At 43.7% G+C, this 21,326-nt stretch overlaps 2 protein-coding genes across 3 annotated transcripts in view; one reads left to right on the top strand and one right to left on the bottom strand.

The window, feature by feature from the left end:
• Nucleotides 1-527: 527 nt before the first annotated feature.
• The window catches only part of RBM27 (RNA binding motif protein 27), a 59,458-nt gene continuing 38,659 nt past the window's right edge, over nt 528-21,326 (bottom strand). For both annotated transcript variants that reach the window (XM_056116711.1, XM_056116712.1), the window contains exons 10-21: nt 20,730-20,879; nt 20,323-20,467; nt 18,104-18,257; nt 13,831-14,127; nt 12,546-12,686; nt 10,456-10,575; nt 8,826-8,900; nt 8,541-8,705; nt 7,463-7,567; nt 7,019-7,210; nt 4,246-4,356; nt 528-1,940 (exon numbers count right to left, since the gene is read on the bottom strand). In XM_056116711.1, the coding sequence (XP_055972686.1) occupies nt 1,857-1,940; nt 4,246-4,356; nt 7,019-7,210; nt 7,463-7,567; nt 8,541-8,705; nt 8,826-8,900; nt 10,456-10,575; nt 12,546-12,686; nt 13,831-14,127; nt 18,104-18,257; nt 20,323-20,467; nt 20,730-20,879 (1,739 nt within the window). In that variant the 3' untranslated portion in view covers nt 528-1,856. The remainder of the gene's footprint in view (nt 1,941-4,245; nt 4,357-7,018; nt 7,211-7,462; nt 7,568-8,540; nt 8,706-8,825; nt 8,901-10,455; nt 10,576-12,545; nt 12,687-13,830; nt 14,128-18,103; nt 18,258-20,322; nt 20,468-20,729; nt 20,880-21,326) is intronic.
• On the top strand, nt 14,454-15,369 carry LOC130026170 (elongin-C-like). The gene is made up of 2 exons (XM_056116917.1): nt 14,454-14,460; nt 15,041-15,369. The coding sequence occupies exons 1-2, from the start codon at nt 14,454-14,456 to the stop codon at nt 15,367-15,369; spliced, it is 336 nt and encodes a 111-aa protein (XP_055972892.1).

Here is a 21,326-nt window from a genome sequence, read left to right as displayed (position 1 = left end):
AAAATATTCACCACAATGAATCTTTCAAAATATATACTGACTGAGCCACAGACATCAAGAAAATTTCATCAGAGATGATGGAGGAGGAAGGAGCAAGATTCTAGGTACCCCATTGTAACACGTTCCTTTCTCTGTATGTTTAATTTTAGCTTCAGTGTTATAAAAAATATATGCACTAACCTAGAAATAGGAAGTCCTTATTATTTATGAAAGCAAAATTACACAAACTTAAAAATAATCCTGGTTTGCCACACCATCCCAGGAAACTCTGCAGAAGGGGGAAAAAACAATCAGAACCTGGGACTGAACTTTCTAGGGTCCTGATGGTTTTAAAGTTTCTTAGGGAAGAGTTCCTGTTTTGAGAAACAGTATTTACCCGAAGAACAAAATCCTTGATAGAGCGATCACAAAGAACCCTCTGAAGCCAACAGGAAGTTTCCAATTTTCACACCACACATATATAAAAAGACAGATGTGCATCAACCCCAAGAAAGTGACATCCTATATACATGAATCTTTTTATTTCCCCAGGGGTCAATACAGTGTAGTGCTGCTCCTCTGCTTTTCCATCTCACATTCAGAACACAAGGACATAAATTTACATATATATTTCACTTAACAGATACTCTATACAGTGTACAGTAAAAATGCACACAGCGAGGGAAGTTGTCTACTGAAGGATGGGTATGTTCATGGACAGCAACAACAAGCTACAAAATTATGAAAATATAAGTTCATCTGATCAAGGTCAAGTATGACTCCCATTTATTACTAGCAGACCCACCCCCGTAGCCCACCCCACCCTGCCCCTAGTCACCACACCATCATGGTTTAAATTTAGGAATTCCAGACACTTTTTGTAAAGCCTTTTGTGTTAGTGTAACTAAATTGAAACTTTAAAAAGGAGAAGGAAAAAAGGCTGGTGAGTCTCCTCCACAAATCTTTTCATTATTCTCATCAAAACATCACTTATTTATCAAGGTGCTGGTTTAAGCTTTTTATTAGGGACTGAATTTTGGTGGCCTAAAAGAATCCCTTATCTCAATAATGGGCAAATGAGGGTCATTATTTAAAAAAAAAAAAAAAGCTGGAAAAAGAAAACAAGGACGAGAAAAGGTAACAGTGAAAACCTTTTACGTTCTAAGAATGTTAAGAAAAAGACCTAGTAGAACTAATGCTCACAGTACCAAAGCAAGTTAAGGATCAGTAGCAGAATCCAGGAGAGTTCCTATTATGAGAGCATGGGAATTTCGTAGCTAGCTACCACTGCCTTACTGCATTTAAGAATACACACTAAAATGGTACTACTGTACATAAAACCCCTGCCAATTTTAGCATGAACATAGATTGGGCTCCTCCAAAGTGAAAAACTTCAGATAAATTTTCTTTCCTTCCAAGACAATTCTTGAAAGCAAAAGGTATTTGCGTCACAAATATCTCTTACTGTCTGACGACCCATCCATAATAGCTGAGAGTTAAGAGATTCCAAGCGGTTTTGACATTTAATGAAATTTTATCAGCAGAATCCAAAATAAAATTTCTGAACACCCTGTCATTTACATCATAATCCAACACCAATAGCAACAAAACAGGTGGTGTGGAAAATAAGGCTCTAGAGATTATCCATGTCATTCCTGTGGATCTTCACAACCGTGTCAAAGTCACTAGGCCTTTGGTGCTTTAATATCATGAACAGTTATGAGATGTGTTTAAATAGCAAACTTGCCGGCTTTACACCTAATGTGTTGAAAAGAAAAATAAAAAAATTTTTTGGCTCATTGACGTCTTTAAATAATTGTAAAAAGTTGTTCTTTTAAACAATATTCCTAAAAAGTATACACAGCTTGCAACAGATTTCATCTTCGCCACGAACGAGATTCATATTCATCTTCATCTTCATCATCGTCATCATGCAAAAACAAATCTGAGGTTTCTGTTTCCTGAAGAAAGAGTGTAAAATCTGTTTAGTGGATTAGAAACTAAGGAAAATACTTTTTAGGCCGAAGAACAAACAAATGAACTAGTCATACAGAGCTCAGGCTGGATATATACAGTTTCTTTCTGTTCTTTTGTTTTTTGGGGTCACACCTGACATTAGATGCTCAGGGGTTACTCCTGGTGCTGTGCTCAGGAATTATTTCTGGGAGTGCTCAGGGGACCACATGGGATGCCGAAGATGGAACCTGAGTCTGCCACATACGAGGCAAATGCCTTCCCCACTGTACTATCTCTCCAGCCCGTATGTTGTTCAAGGCCAAAAACAAAATATTTTAAAGATAATACACATTCACATATATCCCCCCTCCCCACCGTGGCCAGACTGATGGTACAGCAGGTGGGGCACCCGAGGACCCACCAGGAGTGAAGAGTGAAACCTGAGAGCAGACCCAGGAACAAGCCCTAAGCAGCACTTGGTGTAGTCCAAATAAGCAAATAAATAAGCAAACACATATATAAACATATTTATATAAAAATATAGTGTGTATATGTACATTATATATTACTAATTTTGCTATTTTTAACAGATATCCAAGCCAGTATCATGAGGAAAATAAGCAACATATGAGTGTTTGTTAGGGGAAATAAAAATGATCTGTAAAATAGTGCTGGAGAGATATTCCAGTGAGTAGGGCTACTGCCTTGCATGCGACAGACCAGACCTGGGTTTGATCCCGGGCATCCCATATGGTCCTTGAGCACTGTCAGGAGTAATTCCTCAGTGCAGAGTGGGGAGTTACCCCTGAGCATTAAACAAAAAAATCTGTAAAACACAATTTTAAGAACATTTAATTTTATTCTATTAAACTAAGGAAAGCGAAAATGACTAAACTCTTAAAATGCTTCCTTTACTATCCAATTATTTTGGGTAATATACTAATTTCTGTATGAAACTCATATTCTAAATATTATGTAAGAGTTCACACCTGGGGACCGGCGATGGTACAGTGGGCTGGGCACTTGCTCTGCAAACAGCCAACCCGGGCTCAGTCCTGCCACCACTAACGGTCCTCTGAGCTATGCCAGGGGCGATCCTGAGCCCCATCTGCCCCGGGATAACCCTAAAGCATCACCCCCCATAACAAACTTTAAAACTGTCCATATGGAGAAGTGTATCAATAAACCGTTTGTTTGTTTGGGCTTTTTGGGGTCACACCGGACAATGCACAGGGGTTGGTCCTGGCTCTGCACTCAGGAATTACTCCTGGCGGTGCTCAGGGGACCATATGGGATGCTGGGAATCGAACCCAGGTTGGCCGTATGCAAGGCAAACACCTAATCACTGTGCTATCGCTCCAGCCCCATCAATAAACATTTTTAAGTGACTTTCTTTTTTCAAACAGGGAGAATTTCTTTGTTATGCAGCATGACCTAAGAGGTCAGAGACTCTTACTATGTCATCAAAGGCTTTTAAAACCAACACTACAGACACTTAAAACAGGGGTCAGCCACGTGTGGGGGACAGAACATGGGTCAGCAGGTGCCTCAACTTCTGGACTATCTTTCTAGCTAGGAATCTAACTGCTTGGATTTACTTTTCTGGGAGAGCATTTAGGGTGCCTGGTGGTGCTCAGGAACTACTGGCCTCTGCACTTTGGGGTCACTCTTGGTGGTGACTGGGGAACGATACATGCTGTGGGAACTGAACAATGCGGGCCCCTGTGTTCTCTCCAGCCCCCTCCCTGCCTCACCCGAACACGCTGCACTCAGGCTATCTGCACACTCCAGAGCAGGACTGCACGGGGGGAGGAGGCCGCCACCACCCAACCTGGGAACCATGATATACTCACTCGATGCCTGAATTCACCAGAATGTCTGGTACCCAAATGAAAAAAAAAAGCAAATGCAAATAGGGCCGGAGCGGTGGTATAGCAGGTAGCCTGCCTGCCTGCCTTCACACGGCCAAACTGAACTCAACTCCCAGCATCCCACAAAGTTCCCTGAGCCCGCTGGAAGTAATTCGTCACTGCAGAGCCAGGAGTAACCCCTGAGCACCACCAGATGTGGCCCCCAAACAGACAAACAAACAAAAAAAGCAAATAAAAAAATAATACCAGAAAATAATACCCAAATCCTTTTTATTATTTTTCTCAGTCTTTAATAAACTTCTACACTAATTTTAACAACTGCATGCATAAAAGAACTCCAACGTTACTTACTTCTACATATTATTAATGTATTATTTTAACGTAAAAAAAAATACATAATTTCTAAATCTGTTCTTATTTTCCTAACCATTAAACTTACCTCCTCCTTGACTTCCTCCTCCTCAGTCTCGGTGGAGACGGAAGGCACTTTGGCCTTATGCCACGGTATCTGCAGCCGACGGTCTTTGAATTTTGATCCTTGGTTTGTAGCCTAAAATAGATTTTCAGAAGAACACAAAAGTCTGTACTCACATTTACTAACAATTTCTTCAAACTGTGTCTCTTCTAATTGCGTGATGAGTTGAGGGTTTGGGGACTCGATAAAGTGAATCTACACTCTCCAATGAGAACCAGGAGAAGTGAGGTCCCTTTCAACTAGAAGATTTTGTGTTCTTGTTTATTCAGGATAGTCTAGGGTTTATACATAAATCGCATAAGTCTTAGCACTATTCTTATTTGTTTAGGAATTTCAGATTTTGTCCTTTCCAAACACACATTCAGCAGGTTCTAAAAATCTAGCAGCTCCTAACAGAGCAGATCTTCAAAGGTTATGCTACTGTTTTGGTCTTGGCTCTAGGGCGGTGCTCAGGGGATTGTATGTTACGCTGGGGGCACACAAGGGTCAGTCAGACACAAGGCAAGTGCCTTAACCCTTGGTATTTATTCTAAGTATCTCACTGGCCCTACGTCTTAAAATTTCTATCAAGGGGACCAGAGAGTACAGTGGGTAGGGTGTTTGCCTTGCACATGGTCAACCAAGATGCGATCCCTCACACCCATGCGGATAACTGCAGAGCCAGGGGCAAGCCCTAAGTACACCAAAAAACAACTCCGCCATCACACACACACACACCCAAGGTTGAAAATATCTCCCCCCGACCATAATCAAGCCCTAAGTACAGCCGGTGTGGCTGAAACAAAAAAAAAAAAAAAACAACTCCCCTGAGATACACTCTCTCTCTCCCTCTCCCTCTCTCTCTCTCTCCAGTCACCCTCCCCCAAGGTTGAAAATATTTTTCCTCAAAATAGTTGTTTTGTTATCTCTCTCCTTTTGAGTGCTGTGGTTTGCAAGAGACACTGACTGGCAATCATGTTCAGTCTATGGAGGGATACTGGGATCAGTGGTGGTTGGGCACTGGTGGAGGGACGGGTATTCGATCATTGTATAACTGAAATAACTGAAACCCAAGCACAAAAATCTGTAAGTCTACAACTGTGCCTCATGGTGTTTCACTAATAAAAAAAAAAATCGTTGTTTTGCGGGACAGGGGAACAGCTCCTCAAGGTTCAGCCTTATGCCCAGAAAGCCCGGGTTTAATTGCCAGCAGGTTTCATCACGGGGCCCAGGTAGACCCTGAGCAATGCTGGTTCTGACCCCCAAAACAAAACCAAGTTGTGTGAGGGGTTCAAAACTCCTCATGCAAGCAAGCAAGTTCCCATCTCGCCCTGAGTCCCAGCCAGTCACTGTGCCCCTCTACACCCAGCACCAGTCAGGGCCCCCAGAACAAACGGAGACATAAGACAGAAATCAGAAATGCATCCTTGTTTCTGAGCCACAGCCAGGGGCACTTAGGGAGTCCTCTCAGCTCAGTGCTAGGGGGCCAGGCAGTGCCGGGGACCCACCAGAGGTCTCCAGTCCCTGGGCCAGAAATCAATTCTCAAACAGCAACAAAACAACTATGGATGGAGCTGGAGAGAGAGTACAGTAGGAAGGGTGTGTGGCTTGCATGTAGCTGACCCGAGTTCAATTCCCAGCTCCCCAACAAGGTCCCAAACTGCCCCGGATGTTCCCTGAGTAGCAGAGCCAGGAGTAAGCACTGAGCACGGCTTAGGGTACCCCCCCCCCAGAAAAAAAAAACCACAACAGTAATGATATGAAGAACAAGCATCCTGAAAGTCAACACAGGACAAGAGACCCAGTACAGGAAGGAGATCAGGCGCATGTCGTGCCAGCCCCAGTCTGGTGCCATGTGTGTCGCTGAGCACTGCAGGGAGCAACTTCCTTTCCTGCTCTAGGTTCTGTACAAGCAGGATGTCATGTGCCCAGAAGTTATAATTAAATGAAAACATGCATAAAAAACACTTCTACATGGGGGTAATGTGCCTGATGGTCCCAATCCGATCCCTGCACCACATAAGGTCACCTAAGCCACACTAGGAATGACCCCTGAGCAGAGACCGGAGTGGGCTGAGCACTCCTAGTGTGACCCAAACACCACCACATACCTTCTGCACACAAATGTTTAATAATGAACTTACTAAGGGCCTGGGGAACTAGCGCAAAGGGCAGGAGTGCATGCTCTACATGCCTGAGGCCTGGCCACAAGGCCCAGCACCACACAACCCCGAGCACCAACCAGAACCCTGGGCACTGCCAAGTGTAGACCAGAACAGAAATTCTATTTATGGAGTGGCTGGAAAGAAGCACTGTTTATGCACAAAACAACAGACATTTACCCGTCACAAATCTCTGCATATTCATCAAAAGTTAAGTAGTTGTCACCATAGACAAAATATAAGTGAACATACCTCATTCCTAATAAATTCTTTTTCTGACTTTTGCCTCCATCCCAGATTTTTACTTATTGATCACAGACCTCTAGTAAACCATCTAATAACCCTAAAACAAAAATCAAATATAACTTTGGAAGATCTTGCCACTACAAACGCATTTACAGGGAGTGATATGGAATTCACAGGGTCCCAAGCTGCCTCCCTGACCTTCACATGTATTAATAAGAAATTGCTAATATCCATTTCTTTACCAACTTAATTTCCTGATCTATAAAACATCTGGCATTTACACAGAATGCAGGCAGGAAATGCTGAATAGACTGTTTCAAGAGTCGGCCTCTGCGGCTTTGCAAACTTACTGAGAAATGCTGGAGTAATTCATCTTTTTCCTCCTCCAGGAAGCCCCCGACCGTGAGTGCTTTGGGGCGATGGTCCACCACCATGTGATTAAGGGAGCCCCTTCCTCTCCCCCCGCGGCCCCGGCCTCGGCCTCGGCCTTGAGACGACATGGTCTTGCCACGACCCACAGGCAGAATCCCCAACCGCGCAGCCTGCGAAACAAAGGCAGAGAACACACACAGCTCAAGCGTCTCTGCAAACACCTGGGGGGAAACGCTGTTTTTCAAGATATTAAATGCAGGGGCTGGAGAGAGAGTAGAGGAGCACCTGAACCCCCACCCATGTGCCTGTGCAGTCTGAAAGAGCCCGAAGAACCTCCAGGACTGCGTTTGGGCCCCGCCCGGGAGCCCCACCAAGCCCACCTGAAAAGATACCAAACGTAACGGGACAGAAACGCCTCATACCTCAACCTGTAACTGACTGAGTTTCTTCCGTAACTCCGTCGTGTCTTCCCCTGAGGACAGCCTCTTATGGAGGTCCAGCTCAGTATCTAGCAGTTCTTTCTGGGCCTTCAGAAAATAATCAAGAATACAACGTGTCTTTCAGAGAACTTCCAAAATCTCGCTCTGAATGTTAGACTTGCAGAGTGACACACATCTCGTTGGGGAAATGAGAGTGGGAGACTGTAACAGGGCCCTGGGGTTTGGGGGAAAGCAACTTTGCAAATATAAAACTGAAAAATACATTGCTGGAAAGAGCACTTGCCTTACTCGCTGCCAACCCAGATTCAATCCCTAGCACCCCGTGCAGTCCCCAAGCTGACCAGGAATGATCCCTGAGTGTAGCAGAGCCAGGATTAAGCCCTGAACAACCACAAGGTGTGGCTACCCCCCACAAAAAACAAAACTCTTGCTTTTCCAGCCAAGAGGCACACACCTTCTAGCAGGGACCAAAGTAGGCCCTACGCATAATCACATATGGCAGAAACACGGGGGGGGGGAGGGAGGGAGAACACCCTACAGCTTCGGACTTGGAGAGTGGACTCGGTGACAGGGTGCCACTGTGGGGAGTAAAGTGCCCAGAGCACCACCCACCATCTTCAAATGGGATCTCGGCATCACTACCTTTAGAACCCCCAGTGTCACCTAAGTAAAACCCCTGGTGCAGACTAACCAAGCGTGGGACCTCACACTGCAACACTGACAACAGCAGCCAAAATCAGGGAAGGGGGAAAAACACCTACAAGCATCTGTTCAAATACAGTGTCATCACCTCTTTCACAAACAATCCCCATGGGGCCGGAGAGAGGGCAAAGCAGGTAAGGCGTGACCTTCCCAAGCCTGCCACCATGGTCTCTGGGCACAGTGGCAAGAAAGTCCTGAGCACAGCTAGGTATGGTCCCCAAACAAAACAAAAACCTTTGAGGCACCCACAGACACATTATATATAGATAATTTCTTTTCCATTCACAGTAAGCTAACAGTTCACTCTCTTCAACTGCTAAATACATAACCCTACCTAGAGTGAAAATGCAATAGATACCTCTGTCTTTGTCTTTACTTTAGATGGCGTGGAGACTGCAGAAGATGTTTTTAACTCATCTTTCAACTGTGAGATCTTTTCTCCAAGTTCTTTCAGAGTCTTCATTATATTTGCTCTTTCTTCTGGTTTCATGTTTTTGTTTTTTTCTAGCTTAGATATTAGCATCTATAAACAGGGGGAAAAAAGTAAAGTGCTGCTTAGCAAATTCTAATAAATTAGCTCTTTAAAACATTTTAATATCTAGTCTACACACCAATTCCAATAGGCAATAAGCTCCTGTATTACCTTCTGGCATTCTATTTGTTTTTCCAACACTTCTTGCCTCTTTTTCCTCATATCTTGTTGTAGTTTCATAGCTTCCTATGTGAACAATAAAAAATTAAAGATTAACAACATTTGTCAATGTTATAGAAAGCTATTCTCAACTCCTTTTCAAATTAAAAAAAGCTAAAATACAAATGAATCTTGGCTTCCTACATTTCCACCTTTATAATCGTCATTTTAAGTTCCTAAAATATTTAGTCCAAATTAGTTATCTGTAAGAGTGGTGGCAGGGCCCCCGCACCGCCGTGCCCAGCAGTGCTCCAGGCTCACTCCTGGCTGAGCTCCTCAGGAATTACTCCTGACATACTCGGGGAACCACAGGGCTGCTGGGGATTGAACCCAGGTTGGCTGTATGCAAAGGCAAGCACCCTACCAGCCTACTGTCACTCGGGCTCCTACAAGATTTATTAACTTGACATATATTGATGAAGAAAACAGCATGCTTTCATTTGACAGTGTATTAGGCAAACCCTTATTCTGAAAGTTTAAAAATTTTAAATGTGTGATGCAGCTACAGAGTAGAAGACAGTAAAATTTTTTACAAGGAAAACGTTGCTTTTTGGAGCTGGAGCAATAGCATAGTGCTTGCCTTGCAGGCACACAGCCCCAAGTGGTCTGCCAAGAGTGATCCCTGAGCACAGAGCCAGGAATGAGCCCTGGGCACTGCCGGTGTGACCCCAAAACACAAAAACACAAAGAAAATGCTTTTCACCTGTTACATCTACAATCATATTAACATTACGTGTATACAGTAAATACATCTTTCATTAAGTCTACTAATGAAACTCAGAATTGAATTGTGAATAATAACATTAAAATGTTAAGACTTGGGGAAGGAGGGGCTGGAGCAATAGCACAGCAGGTAGGACGTTTGCCTTGCACGCAGTTGACCCGGGTTCAATTCCCAGCATCCCATATGGTCCCCCCACCGCCCCCAAGCACCGCCTGGAGTAATTTCTGAGTGCGAGAGCCTGGAATAACCTCTGTGCATCTCTGGGTGTGACCCAAAAAGAAAAAGGAAAAGAAAAAGAAAAAAAAAAGACTCAGGAAGGAGCAACAATACAGCAGCAGGGTGCTTGCCTTAGCTGCAGCTGACCTGGGGAACCCTGAAATCCCTTATGGTTCCCCGAGCCCCCTAGGAGAGATCCCTGAGTGCAGAGTCAGGAGCAAGCACTAAGAAGCACCTGGTGTGGCCCCCTCCCCAAAAGAAGCAAAAATCCAACAAAAATCTGTGAGATAGATGCTATCTAAAGCACAGAATCAGAAAGGAATTAAGAAGAGAAAAAAAATAGTGCAATAAAAGGTCTGCTTTTCTCACTTAGAAAACAAAAGAGATAACTGAGAGTTGTTTATCTTTGCATAGAAAAATATTCCTTGAGTTGAAAGTAGTTAAAAGACAATTGTGAAACATTTTCTTGTTTATCTTTTATTAGTCTATTCTGCACTAAAAACCAGCTGAACAAATCATGATCCTTCATAACAAATGTTAAGTATTAACAAAATCCCTTAAGAATTTTGTATCCTTTCTTCTTTAAAGAGACATTAATCAAAAAATTAAAAATTAAAAAAAATTAACTAAGGCTGTTGTTACCTGCTTCTTCTTAAGAACATCTTGAACATCATGAGATTTAGACCCTGAACAAAGCTTTGAAGATGTCTTTAAGTTTGAAGAGCTGTAAACCATTTTTGGATGGCTTGGAGTTGAAAATATCTATAAAACACACAGAAGAGTAAGTTAAATCTGGGAAATATTTTCACAACACTTTTCAGAAAGACTGCTTTTTGAAAAACCCATTTATGGGGGCTGGGGTGGTCGCCTGTGGACAAGCAGGACATGGGAGCTCCATGGCACTTCCTCGCTTTCTGTCACAATATCCTAGGTCTCCAGAAAACTGCCAGGCCCAGGAGACACTAATTCTTTACGTAGTCCTGGTTCCTTTGGGCGTTGGGGCCCTCATTACTATCGGGCAGGTCATTATTTCTAGATCAGTAAACAGAATTAGGGAAAGGTTTAGAGTATTTTGGTTGCTTATCTAAATTTCAGTATCAAATACAATCTGACACCAACTCTAGCTCAGTCCTGGTACCATGCCATGCCCGAAGAACAGAACCAGGAGTAGTACCCCTCAGCTCACTGGGTGTGGCTCCCAAACCATCCAAACTTTTAAAAATAAAATCTGAGGGCTGGAGTGATAGCAGAGCGGGTAGGGCGTTTGCCTTGCATGCGGTCAACCCTGGTTCTATTCCCAGCATCCCATATGGTCCCCTAAGCACTGCCAGGAGTAATTCCTGAGTGCAGAGCCAGGAGTAACCCCTGTTGCATAGACAGTTGTGATGAAATGAAAAAAAAAAAAACAAGAAAAATCTGAGGGCTGGAGAGATAGCTCAGTGGGCTAAGTGCATGCTTCGCATACAGGAACAACCCCTGGCACAGCAATTATCCTGAGCACCACCAGGTGTGGCCCAAAAGAGAAAAACAAAATATCCAATTTTAACTCAACCAGAACTAAAACTTTGTGTGTGTGTGTGTGTGTGTGTGTGTGTTTGGGGTTCTGCTCAGGACTTACTCCTGGTTCTGCGATCAGGAATCATTCCTGGTGATGCTGGGGATCAAATGAATCCGGGTCGGGGCTGGATCGATAGCACAGCAGGTAGGGCGTTTGCCTTACATGCGGCCGACCCAGGTTCAATTCACAGCATCCCACATGGTCCCTCGAGCACCTCCAGGAGTAAATCCTGAGTGAAGAGTCAGGAGTAACCCCTGTGCATTGCCAGTGTGACCAAAAAGCAAAACAAAAACAAAAACAAAAGAACCAGGGTTGTCTCCACCTCACAGAGGACTAAATGTTTTTACTGAAACTCAAGTATCATTCCTCTCATGGAGGCTGTGCCATTTAGCATCTCCACCAATATCCTTTGGAACTTAGTCTAGTTTCATAATGTAACTTTAAAAAAAAAGTCAAATTTTATCTTTTTTATATTGAGAGTTCTAATTATCCACACCAATACCATATCAAAATTCATGTTTTCTTTATAAGAGGTTTTGCAAGTATTACTATATGCAATGAGTCTACTCCTCAATCTACTGGTCTGTATTTTGATGTACAGATTTCAAACTTTTCTAGGTGCAGTGGCTTTATGACAGGATTTTTTTAATAGTTAATAGAGCTAGATCCCTTGTTCTTTTACAATTTTCCTGGCTTTCTAAAATAATTACATTCCCCAAAGGAAAAACAACTATTAAGACAGCAGTTTTCCATTGCAGGTTGGTGGACTGGTATAAACAGGCTGAAAACCTTGGCCTGACTCAGTTTAGGGCAGCAGTCCTCGGATGCCAGCCTGCAGGTGTGAAAAGACTGAAAATCACCACCTTAAGAGGTATTTCAAAATTTCACTATTTCAAAGTTTGAAACTCAATGTTTCAAAATTTCACTATGTTCTCAATTAAAGAGAAAATCTGATCAAAGAAATAAACTAACAAAGACAACTGCCTGTTGATAGCTAAAATTCTTGCTTAATTCCGACTAGAACAAAAATTCTGGCCAATTTCTAAATGTATGCCGCTGGGGTCAGTATGAGTGTGCTGTTACATTATTTCCTGACTGAGGATGCAGTGTGCTAGAAGTCTAGATGACCATCCTCATGTCTCGACTGGGAACGTCTCTAAGGGTCAGGGAGTACCTGGCAATCTTCCGCAGCACCCCCCGCCTGATTCAGGAAGTGGGCTGAGTCACTCTGGTTGCTACTCGCGTGGCCTAGACGATGTTTGACAGGAACTTTGTTAAGAACGTAGGCGCCCGACGCCTGTGGTTTGTTCATCATCTGCAAACATAATAAACACAAACACGAGAAACGTTTACAAATCCTGCAGGAGGATTTTTACAATAGAGGCTCCCTGGGGAAAGGTAGGGGATCACTTTGTTTCGTACCAAGCAGGTACACAGGAGCTACTCTGGGCTTGGCGGTGCCGGAGGGACCATGTGGCGCCAGGGATCAAACCCAGACTTCCTGGTACAGAGCATGCACTCAACTCCTCTGAGTTCTCTCTATAGCCCTAGACTGTAGGAAAAATTTTTTTTGACTTTCAGGCCACACTCTGAAAGCTGTGCTCAGGGGTTGTTTCTGGCTGAGCTAGGGGTTACCACTCGGTACCAGGAATAAACCTAGGTCTCCTGTGTATACACTTTAGCTCATTGAGCTAATCAATCCATCTGGCTCTAGATACTGGTTTCACCTTGGGTTTTGTGGTTTTTTTTTGGGGGGGGGGAGTGGCAGATAATAGAGATAATGGTTATGTCATTGTTTTTATTTTATTAGTCTGAAATGTCACAATAGGAAGGATACAAATCTGTATATCCTATTTTAAAAAATACATTTTTTATGTTGCCAGCCTATGGACACAATGTTCTGAAAAACTGGAGGTTTTTGACAACAGCTTAATACAAGTCAGTTGTTGGGCCGAAGTGACAGCACAGTGGGCAGGGTGCTTGCCTGGCAAGCAGCCAATCCTGGTTGGACCCAGGCACCACACAGGCTCCCCCAAGCCAGCAGTAAGCCCGAGGACTGCTGCTGGGTGTGACACCACTAAAGAGTATATTGTAGTATGGCTAGTTTTAAAATGTGACGCAGGGGTTGGAGCGATAGTACAGTGGGTAGGGTGCCTGCCTTGCACAAGGCCGATTCCCAGCAACCAGTATGTCCCTAAGCACCACCAGAGTGATTCCTGAGTGCAAAGCCAGGAGTAACCCCTGTGTATCACCGGGTGTGACCCCAAAAGCCCCCCCCCCCAAAAAAAAATCCCCAATCCAAGGAAGCAATCTGGGATAGGGTCAATGGGCAGGGTCTAAGGCTCCAGGCATCACGGGGATGCAGATCCGGAGGTCAGACAGTGACGATGCAGGGGGTGACCAACTGGGAAACCCCGACCTAGAGGGCTGGAAGCTGAGCTCTGCGGCTGCCTCTTTACCTTCTGGATCCCTCCGTGTCCCGCTGATGGAGGAGACTGGGCCACCAGCATCTGCTGCTGCTGCAGGTGCTGCGGCAGGTGGTGGTGCTGCGGGGCCAGGTGCCCGAGTGTCTGCTGCTGTTGCAGGAGCAGCTGTGTGGATGGCTGCAGCGCTGGCTGCTCATTGTTCTCCCGGTGCCACAGCACCCGGATGAACCTGTTGTTCAGAACCGCCTCCGTGCTGGAAATGGCCTTCCGAGCCTCCTCGTTGGTGAGGTACTGGATGAGGGCTGCCTCTGGGTCTCCCTTAAAAGCGACCTGGAAGGAAAGACAAAAGCAACACAAAAACGCAGAAATTTAATGTTAAATAACTAATACGCTATTTAATTTTTTTTTAAATTTTTATTAGTGAAACACCAGGGGGTACAGTTGTAGACTTACAAATTTTTGTGCCTGGGTTTCAGTTAGACAATGATCAAGTACCCATCCCTCCACCAGTGCCCATTTTCCACCACCACGGATCCCAGTATCCCTCCTACCCCGCATCCCCCCGTCCCACCCTGCCTCTGTGGCAGGGTATTCCTTTTTGTTCTCTTTCTCCTTTGGAGTGCTGTGGTTTGCAAAAGAGGCATTGAGTGGCAATCATGTCCGGTCTATAGTCTATTCTCAGCACACACACGTATGAAAACTTGCTGAAATGTTTAATAAATAAAATTTGCCATCTCTGAAATAATGATATGCATATTCTAAAGTTATAAAGAAGGCAGCTTATTTCTGGGAGGCCCTTCCAAGTAATGCTCTCTCAGGAGGCCCTGAGCCGCTCCCAACAATCCTCAGCCAGTGGACCTTTGGGTCCAACATCATGCCCCTCGGGCCAGCAGTGCCAGGAGCCACCAGGGCACACCTGGTGATGCCCAAGAGCAGTTAGGGTCTCACTCAGTGATGATGGGAGGGCTGGGCAATGCCAGGGATGGAACCTGGGGCCCAGATACGCAGGGCATATGGTCAAACTCAGCTACTGCCCAAACCCAGAAGGGTACCTCTTTAAAAAATTAATGTTACCTTATCACTAGGGTAAATACCGAAAGATCCTCTCTGGTTATATTTAAATAGACAAAAAAGAACTTTGAGGGGGGGGGGCGACCCTGGCGCTGGGGCTGTGGTGGTGCGCGGGGCGGAGTTGACGAGAAACTCCTAAATTTCCTCTGGGAGTGAAACAGAATTTCTTAAGAACATAATGGAGAAGAGAAAACCTATGTTGGCTGTGAAGGCCCTGATGCTACGTATGTCAAATTAATATCCTCTGATGGCCATGAGTTTATTGTAAAAAGAGAACATGTGTTAACATCAGAATCAATAAAAGCCATGTTGAGTGGCCCAGGTCAGTTTGCTGAAAACGAAACCAATGAAGTCAATTTTAGAGAGATCCCTTCACATGTATGCATGTATTTCACCTACAAGGTTCGTTACACTAACAGCTCGACTGAGATTCCTGAATTCCCAATTGCACCTGAAATTGCACTGGAACTGCTGATGGCTGCGAATTTCCTAGATTGTTAAATAAATTATAACAAACTGTTAACTTTTTTCAGTATTTAATACCTGTAGTTCAGTTAGTAACTTTTCATATATAGCCTGTGGCCTGTGTGCAACTGAACTTTTAATGTTCATGGCCAAGCAGATTATCTTCTGTTCTTTTGCATAGCAATCAGAGCTGACATTCATTTGCTACATCAGTAAATTAAGAACATTTTCAAAAACTGAGAAATAAACTAATACGCCAATTCATAGGTGGTTTTGCCTTATATTTTGGATGTGATTATTTTTTTTTAATTAATGGTGGTACAGTAAATGCTAAAATTTAGGCATAAATGTACATGTTCTACAAGTAAATAATTGGCTCTGTATTTTTATGTTTTGTTTTTTTAAATGATCCTGATCTTCTAGACATCGTTAGTAGCATTATTCGTTATGCAAATGTTGCATTATAAACATGTTTATAACTTAGCCAAGACTTCAATGTTTTTATAAGTGTCAAAGACATGAGTTGAAATTTCTTATCTGTCTTTTGTTAAACTGCAGTATTGTTTTTTTTTTTAAAAAAAAAGAACTTTTGTTTTGTTTTGGTTTTGGACCATACCCGGCAGCGCTCAGTTAGGCCTCTGCGCTTAGGAATCACTCCCAGTGGACTTGGGAACCGTATGGGATGCTGGGGATCAAACCCAGGTCAACTGGGTACAAAGCAGGCGTCCTACCTGCTGTACTCTCTCCAACGCCAAAAACACCATTTGATAACAGCAAATAAAAAACAATCTATTTTTGGGTCAGAGAGATATCTGCATAACAGGTAAGATGCTTGCCTTGCACGCAGCCAACCTGGGTTCAATCCCTGGCATGCCATACGGTTTCGCGAGCACCGCCAAGAGTAATTCCTGGAGTAATTTTTGCTATTTATTTAGATATGGATTTTTTTTCTCTGGAGGAGGTGGGGTTTGGTCATAACAATCAAGTGCTCAGGGCTGCCCCCACAAATGTTAATTTTTATTTTTAACAGAACGAAAAATAATTTTAAGGCTAGAGAAACAGGACAGTGGTTGAAGTGCTTGTCTTGCATGCAGTCAACCTAGGTGAGTCCCCAGCACCACCAGGAATGATGGAGAAAGATATTGCACAGGTAAGGCACTTGCTTTATATGTGCCACTCAACATTTGGTCCTCCGCATGGTCCCCTGCCCACCAGGAGGAGCAGTAAGCCCTGAACATCAAAGGGCACGGTCCAAACACAAAAAAGAGATGAGACAGGGGTACTTTGAGAGCCTCCATCCTCATCCAGAAACAAACGACCATCATCTTGGTCTGCAAGGTCTCCCCAAGGTCATTATTGTTGCTGTTATTTTGTCCTTTTGGGGCCCCTCGGCCATGCTCAGGGATGACTCCTGACTCTGCACTTGGGAATCACTCCTGGGAACCATACTGGATGGGGGCAGGGGAGATCAAGCCCGGTTGGCTGCAAACAAGGCAAGCATTACTCACTGTACTATCTCTCCAGACTCTATTTCTTTATTTTTGTTTAAACCAGCCAATCCTATGGTACTTTTTAAATAACAAACTGAACATACCCTTTTTTTAGAACTCATCTAAAGTTTTCAAAATACCTTAAAGAATACCCTAAGAAGCGGAAGCGATAGCTCAGCAGGTAGGGTGTTTGCCTTGCACACAGCCAACCCAAGTTCGATTCCCAGCATCCCACATGGTCCCCTGAGCACCGCCAGGAGTAATTCCTGAGTGCAGAGTGAGGAGTAACCTCTGTGCATTGCCAGGTGTAACCCAAAAAGCCAAAAAAAAAATAAAATAAAATAAAATAAAGAATAACCTAAGAAAGATCTAAGAGAAAACAAAAGCTATTCTTGGTGTAATTACATCTTTTCTATTTTCGTTTCCTTTTTTCGATTTTGGTTTTAGGTTGTACCTGGCAGTGCTCAGGGATTCCTCCTAGCTTTGTGCCCCAGAACCACTCCTGATTTGTGTGTGTGTGTGTGTGTGTGGGGGGGGGGGGGGGGGGGGCAACACATGACACAGGACGGACACGACACACACCCTAGAGGGCTAGAGGGTGTTCAGGGTACAGAACCTAGGTCAGTCTGGTGACAGGTGAGCATACACCCACTCACTATACTTCTCTCCGGCTCCTCTTTTGTATTTTCCAAGTATATAAAAGAAACGTGTTTTTTTTCCCCCCTTCTTTTTTCCCTTTCTTTTTCTTTTCTTTTTGGAGCTGGTCACAACATGAACTATTCAGATTTCTCCTGAGGCACTGCTCAGAGACTTTGTTTGGGTGGGGGAGGAGGGATCACGTGGTCCAAGCGGAACCCTACCAACCCTTTCCATTCTCTCTGGCCACAGCTCAGAAAGTTGTTTTGTTTTGGGTTCACAAACAAAGAGAAGGAAGAATAAGAAGGAAAAAAGTCTCAGAAAAGGGCTAGGAAAATGTCTAAAGAAGACTGAGTGCCTGCTTTCCAGGCGAGAGTCCTGGGTTCAAGCCCTGCACCCAGGTATGACCAGCCAGAAACAGGGAAAAAAATTTAGTTTGCCCAGTGACTTTTAGGAAAAAAGGTGCTGAGAACAAAATTAAGCCACAAGAAGAAATTAATCTTAACGATTCTATTATAAAGGTGGACATTCAGATAGTCAAGTTTCCATGTATGTGTAACTGAAGAGGATCCAAACTAATCACTGGCTCATTTAAGAGTATTTTCAGAGACACATGAAAGACATGACCATATAGGTGCATTTACCTGAATGTTAACAATGGTTCCAAATTTGCTGAAGTGCTCGTTGAGCTTCGTAATGTTGTTCAATTCCTGAGGGATTTTCTTGACTTCTAATTTGGTGTTTGTGTACTGATTCTTTCTCAAGAATCCTGGTTTGCTCTGATTGTTATTCCCTTGCCTGAAAGAAATATTCCACATAGCTGGTTAATGCTCCCACCTTTGACCTCGCCAAGACACACATCAATAGAGCGTACAATGGGTAAGGTGCTTGCCTTGCATGCGGCCGGGCCTGGTTTGATCCCCAGGACCACCCAAGGTCCCTCAGAGACCCAGTAGGAGTGATCCCTGAGCAGAGAACAAGGAGTGAACCCTGAACACCACCAGGTTAAGAGTACAAGTTTATGTCAGGGAAGTGCATATCGGAACTACAGTACATTTTATTATCATCACCTGAGAGCAATAAAACTGGCCTATCGCAAAAAGACTTGGAAACACGTGGAGCACACAGAACCCTGATACAGTTACAGGAATGTAACTGGGATGACTCCTATGAACAAAGGGACGGAGAGTCCATGAAACAGTGGACACTTCGTATGACCCAGAGGTATTACTCTTAGGCATTTATTCCAAGGGTATTAACCACTAATTTGAAAGTATATTTGGACTCCTATGTTGACAGCACCTTAATGAAACATAAAATTATGTTACCTAAATGGAATCTGAGGTGATCACAGAGTCAAAGAAATTCTGCCACTGTAGTCAAAACACAAAATGTCACCCTGCCTGTCAACAGATGATGGGATATAGAAGCTGGAGATATTCAATCGGATACCAGCCCAGGCTTAAAAATAAAAGATGGGGGGCCAGAGAGAGACAGTTCATAGGGTAGAGCATGTGGCTTGCATGCGGTAAACTGGGTTCAATCCCCTGCATCCCATCTGTCACTGTCACTGACCTCCCGTTGTTCATCTAATTCCTCGAGCGGGCACTAGTAACGTCTCCACTGTGAGATTTGTTACTGTTTTTTGGCATATCGAATACATCACGGGGAGCTTGCCAGGCTTTGCTGTGTGGGTGAGATACTCTCAGTAGTTGCCGGGCTCTCCGAGAGGGGCACAGGAATTGAAACTGGGTCAGCGTGTGCAAGGCAAACGCCCTAGCCGCTGTGCTATCGCTCCAGTCCTGCGTCCCATATGGTCCCCCAAACAGGAGTAACTCCTGAGTGCAGAGCCAGGAGTAAACCCCTGAGCATTGCCAGGTATGGCAACCAAAACAGAAAAACAAAATATAATGAAAACAAATTTTTTAAAAAGAGACCAAGTTGAGACTATGCTAAACTATGTGATAAAAAGACCAACTATAATTATCAAGAAATCTTAACATTAAGGTAAAGATGAAACATTTATTTATGCTTTATGTTTCAACCTCTGCAAAAGTAGAGAACTTTTTCTTTTCTATTCATTTCTAGGGAATAATTCTTGGACCCAGGAAATAGTAAAAGGGCTGGAATTCATACACTGCATATGGGGTCCCTGGGTTTGATCCCTGGCCATCCTGCAAGTACCTCCGGTAGCACTCCCCTTAGTACTGAGATGGAAGTAACACCCAAACACCGCAGGATGTAGCCCCGAACACATCAAAGTAGAACTAGAGAGAAAGGTCGATGAGCTAGAACAAACGCTTTGTGTGTAGGATGCACCAGCACCTGATATAGTACCCTGACTGCTGCCAGGGGTAACCCCTGCACAACACTCAAGTACAGTCCCTGAACACTCATAGCCCCCAAACAAAACAAATAATAAGGCATTAATATACAATCAGGCCTAACAAATAATAAGGCATTAATATACAATCAGGCCTAACAAATAATAAGGCATTAATATACAATCAGTAAGGACAAATTACTCCATCTGCTATGAAAACTGTCAGTTTTCCTGTATTTTTTTTTCCATCTTGTTTTGTTGGATCACAATCACCTCTGGTCAGGGTGTACCCCAACAGTTGCTAAGGATCACTCCCATGGTCTCTCCCGGGCGAAGCATGCACACAGCCCTCTGAGCAATTTCTCCATGCCAAGCTATTCACATTTTAAGCACTCTAGTGTTTGTTGCCTTAGTATTCTAAATTTGAGGCACACAGTTTGAAAATCGGCAACATAACCCTGACTTCAGTAACTTTACTAATGCAAACAAAAGAATAAGGAAACACCAATTAGAAGTTACTCATCAGCAAAAAAATCTTACTTTCCCAGCCAAGGTTTCTTTGAGAGTGGCCCCTCCAAACCACTCAGCGCTCTTTTTCGGCTATCTGGTTCAAGAACTACTCTGGTTATGTTGCTATTAATTGAAACGGGAACTGGAGGTTCAGTCTGGATGACAATGTTAGCAGCTGTTGGAAACAAAAATTAACATTTACAAACATGCATTGCATTTAGAGAATTTTAAGTGAAGTATTTAACTCACATAGCTAAAACAAGTCAAACCCAAAGTCAAACCCAAGTCAAACCCAAAAAACACATTTATGGCAAGAAAGGTAAGATAAGAGATTAAAGCTCTTGCCTCGCATGCAGCAGACCCCAGTTCAATTCCAGGCACCGTCCAGTCCCCCAAGCACTGTAGCCCAGAGTAGCAAAAGTTCAAAGCATTCTCACCTCTTGGATTTGCATCCATATCTCCAGATGTTAGGCCAATCAGATTTGGACGCTGTGTCTGTGTTCTTGAAAAGAACTGTCTGTACTGAGATCTACCAGAACTGGTAATACTAGGAGCTTCTGGATTATAACCATCCGGTTCATACGTATCTGAGGGTGGGAAAAAAAGCTCCATCATATCACAAATCAAGAACGTTTAAAGTTAAATAACTACTCATCATAACTACAAAACAGGAATATTTTTTTAAGATGCATCAATTTAATCCATAGTAAATTCTCTTTGAGTTACAGTATAGACACAACACCTGTTGGAAATGAAGAAAATAAAAATGTTCCTATCCAGATTTACCTTCTCATTTTTATCCCACTAAACTTTCTGGAGCTCCAAGAAGTGCTCACAGGACCTGGAGGGCCCCTTTTCGGCAGTCCTGTGCAGGCCGGATGGTTCTAGGCTCAGCCTAGGGGTGCAGGGCTGGTGCTGGACAGCTGCCCAGGACACACCAAGTAGTACTCAGAAGATCACATGATGCCCGGCACTAAACTTGGACTGGGTATACAAGGCTCCCTAGCCCTCTGCATGACTTCCCTGGATCCAAA

Source organism: Sorex fumeus, unplaced genomic scaffold (genome assembly GCF_029834395.1).
Source record: "Sorex fumeus unplaced genomic scaffold, SorFum_2.1 ptg000033l, whole genome shotgun sequence".
Lineage (NCBI taxonomy): Eukaryota > Metazoa > Chordata > Mammalia > Eulipotyphla > Soricidae > Sorex > Sorex fumeus.
This window is presented reverse-complemented; position numbering and strand designations above follow the sequence as displayed.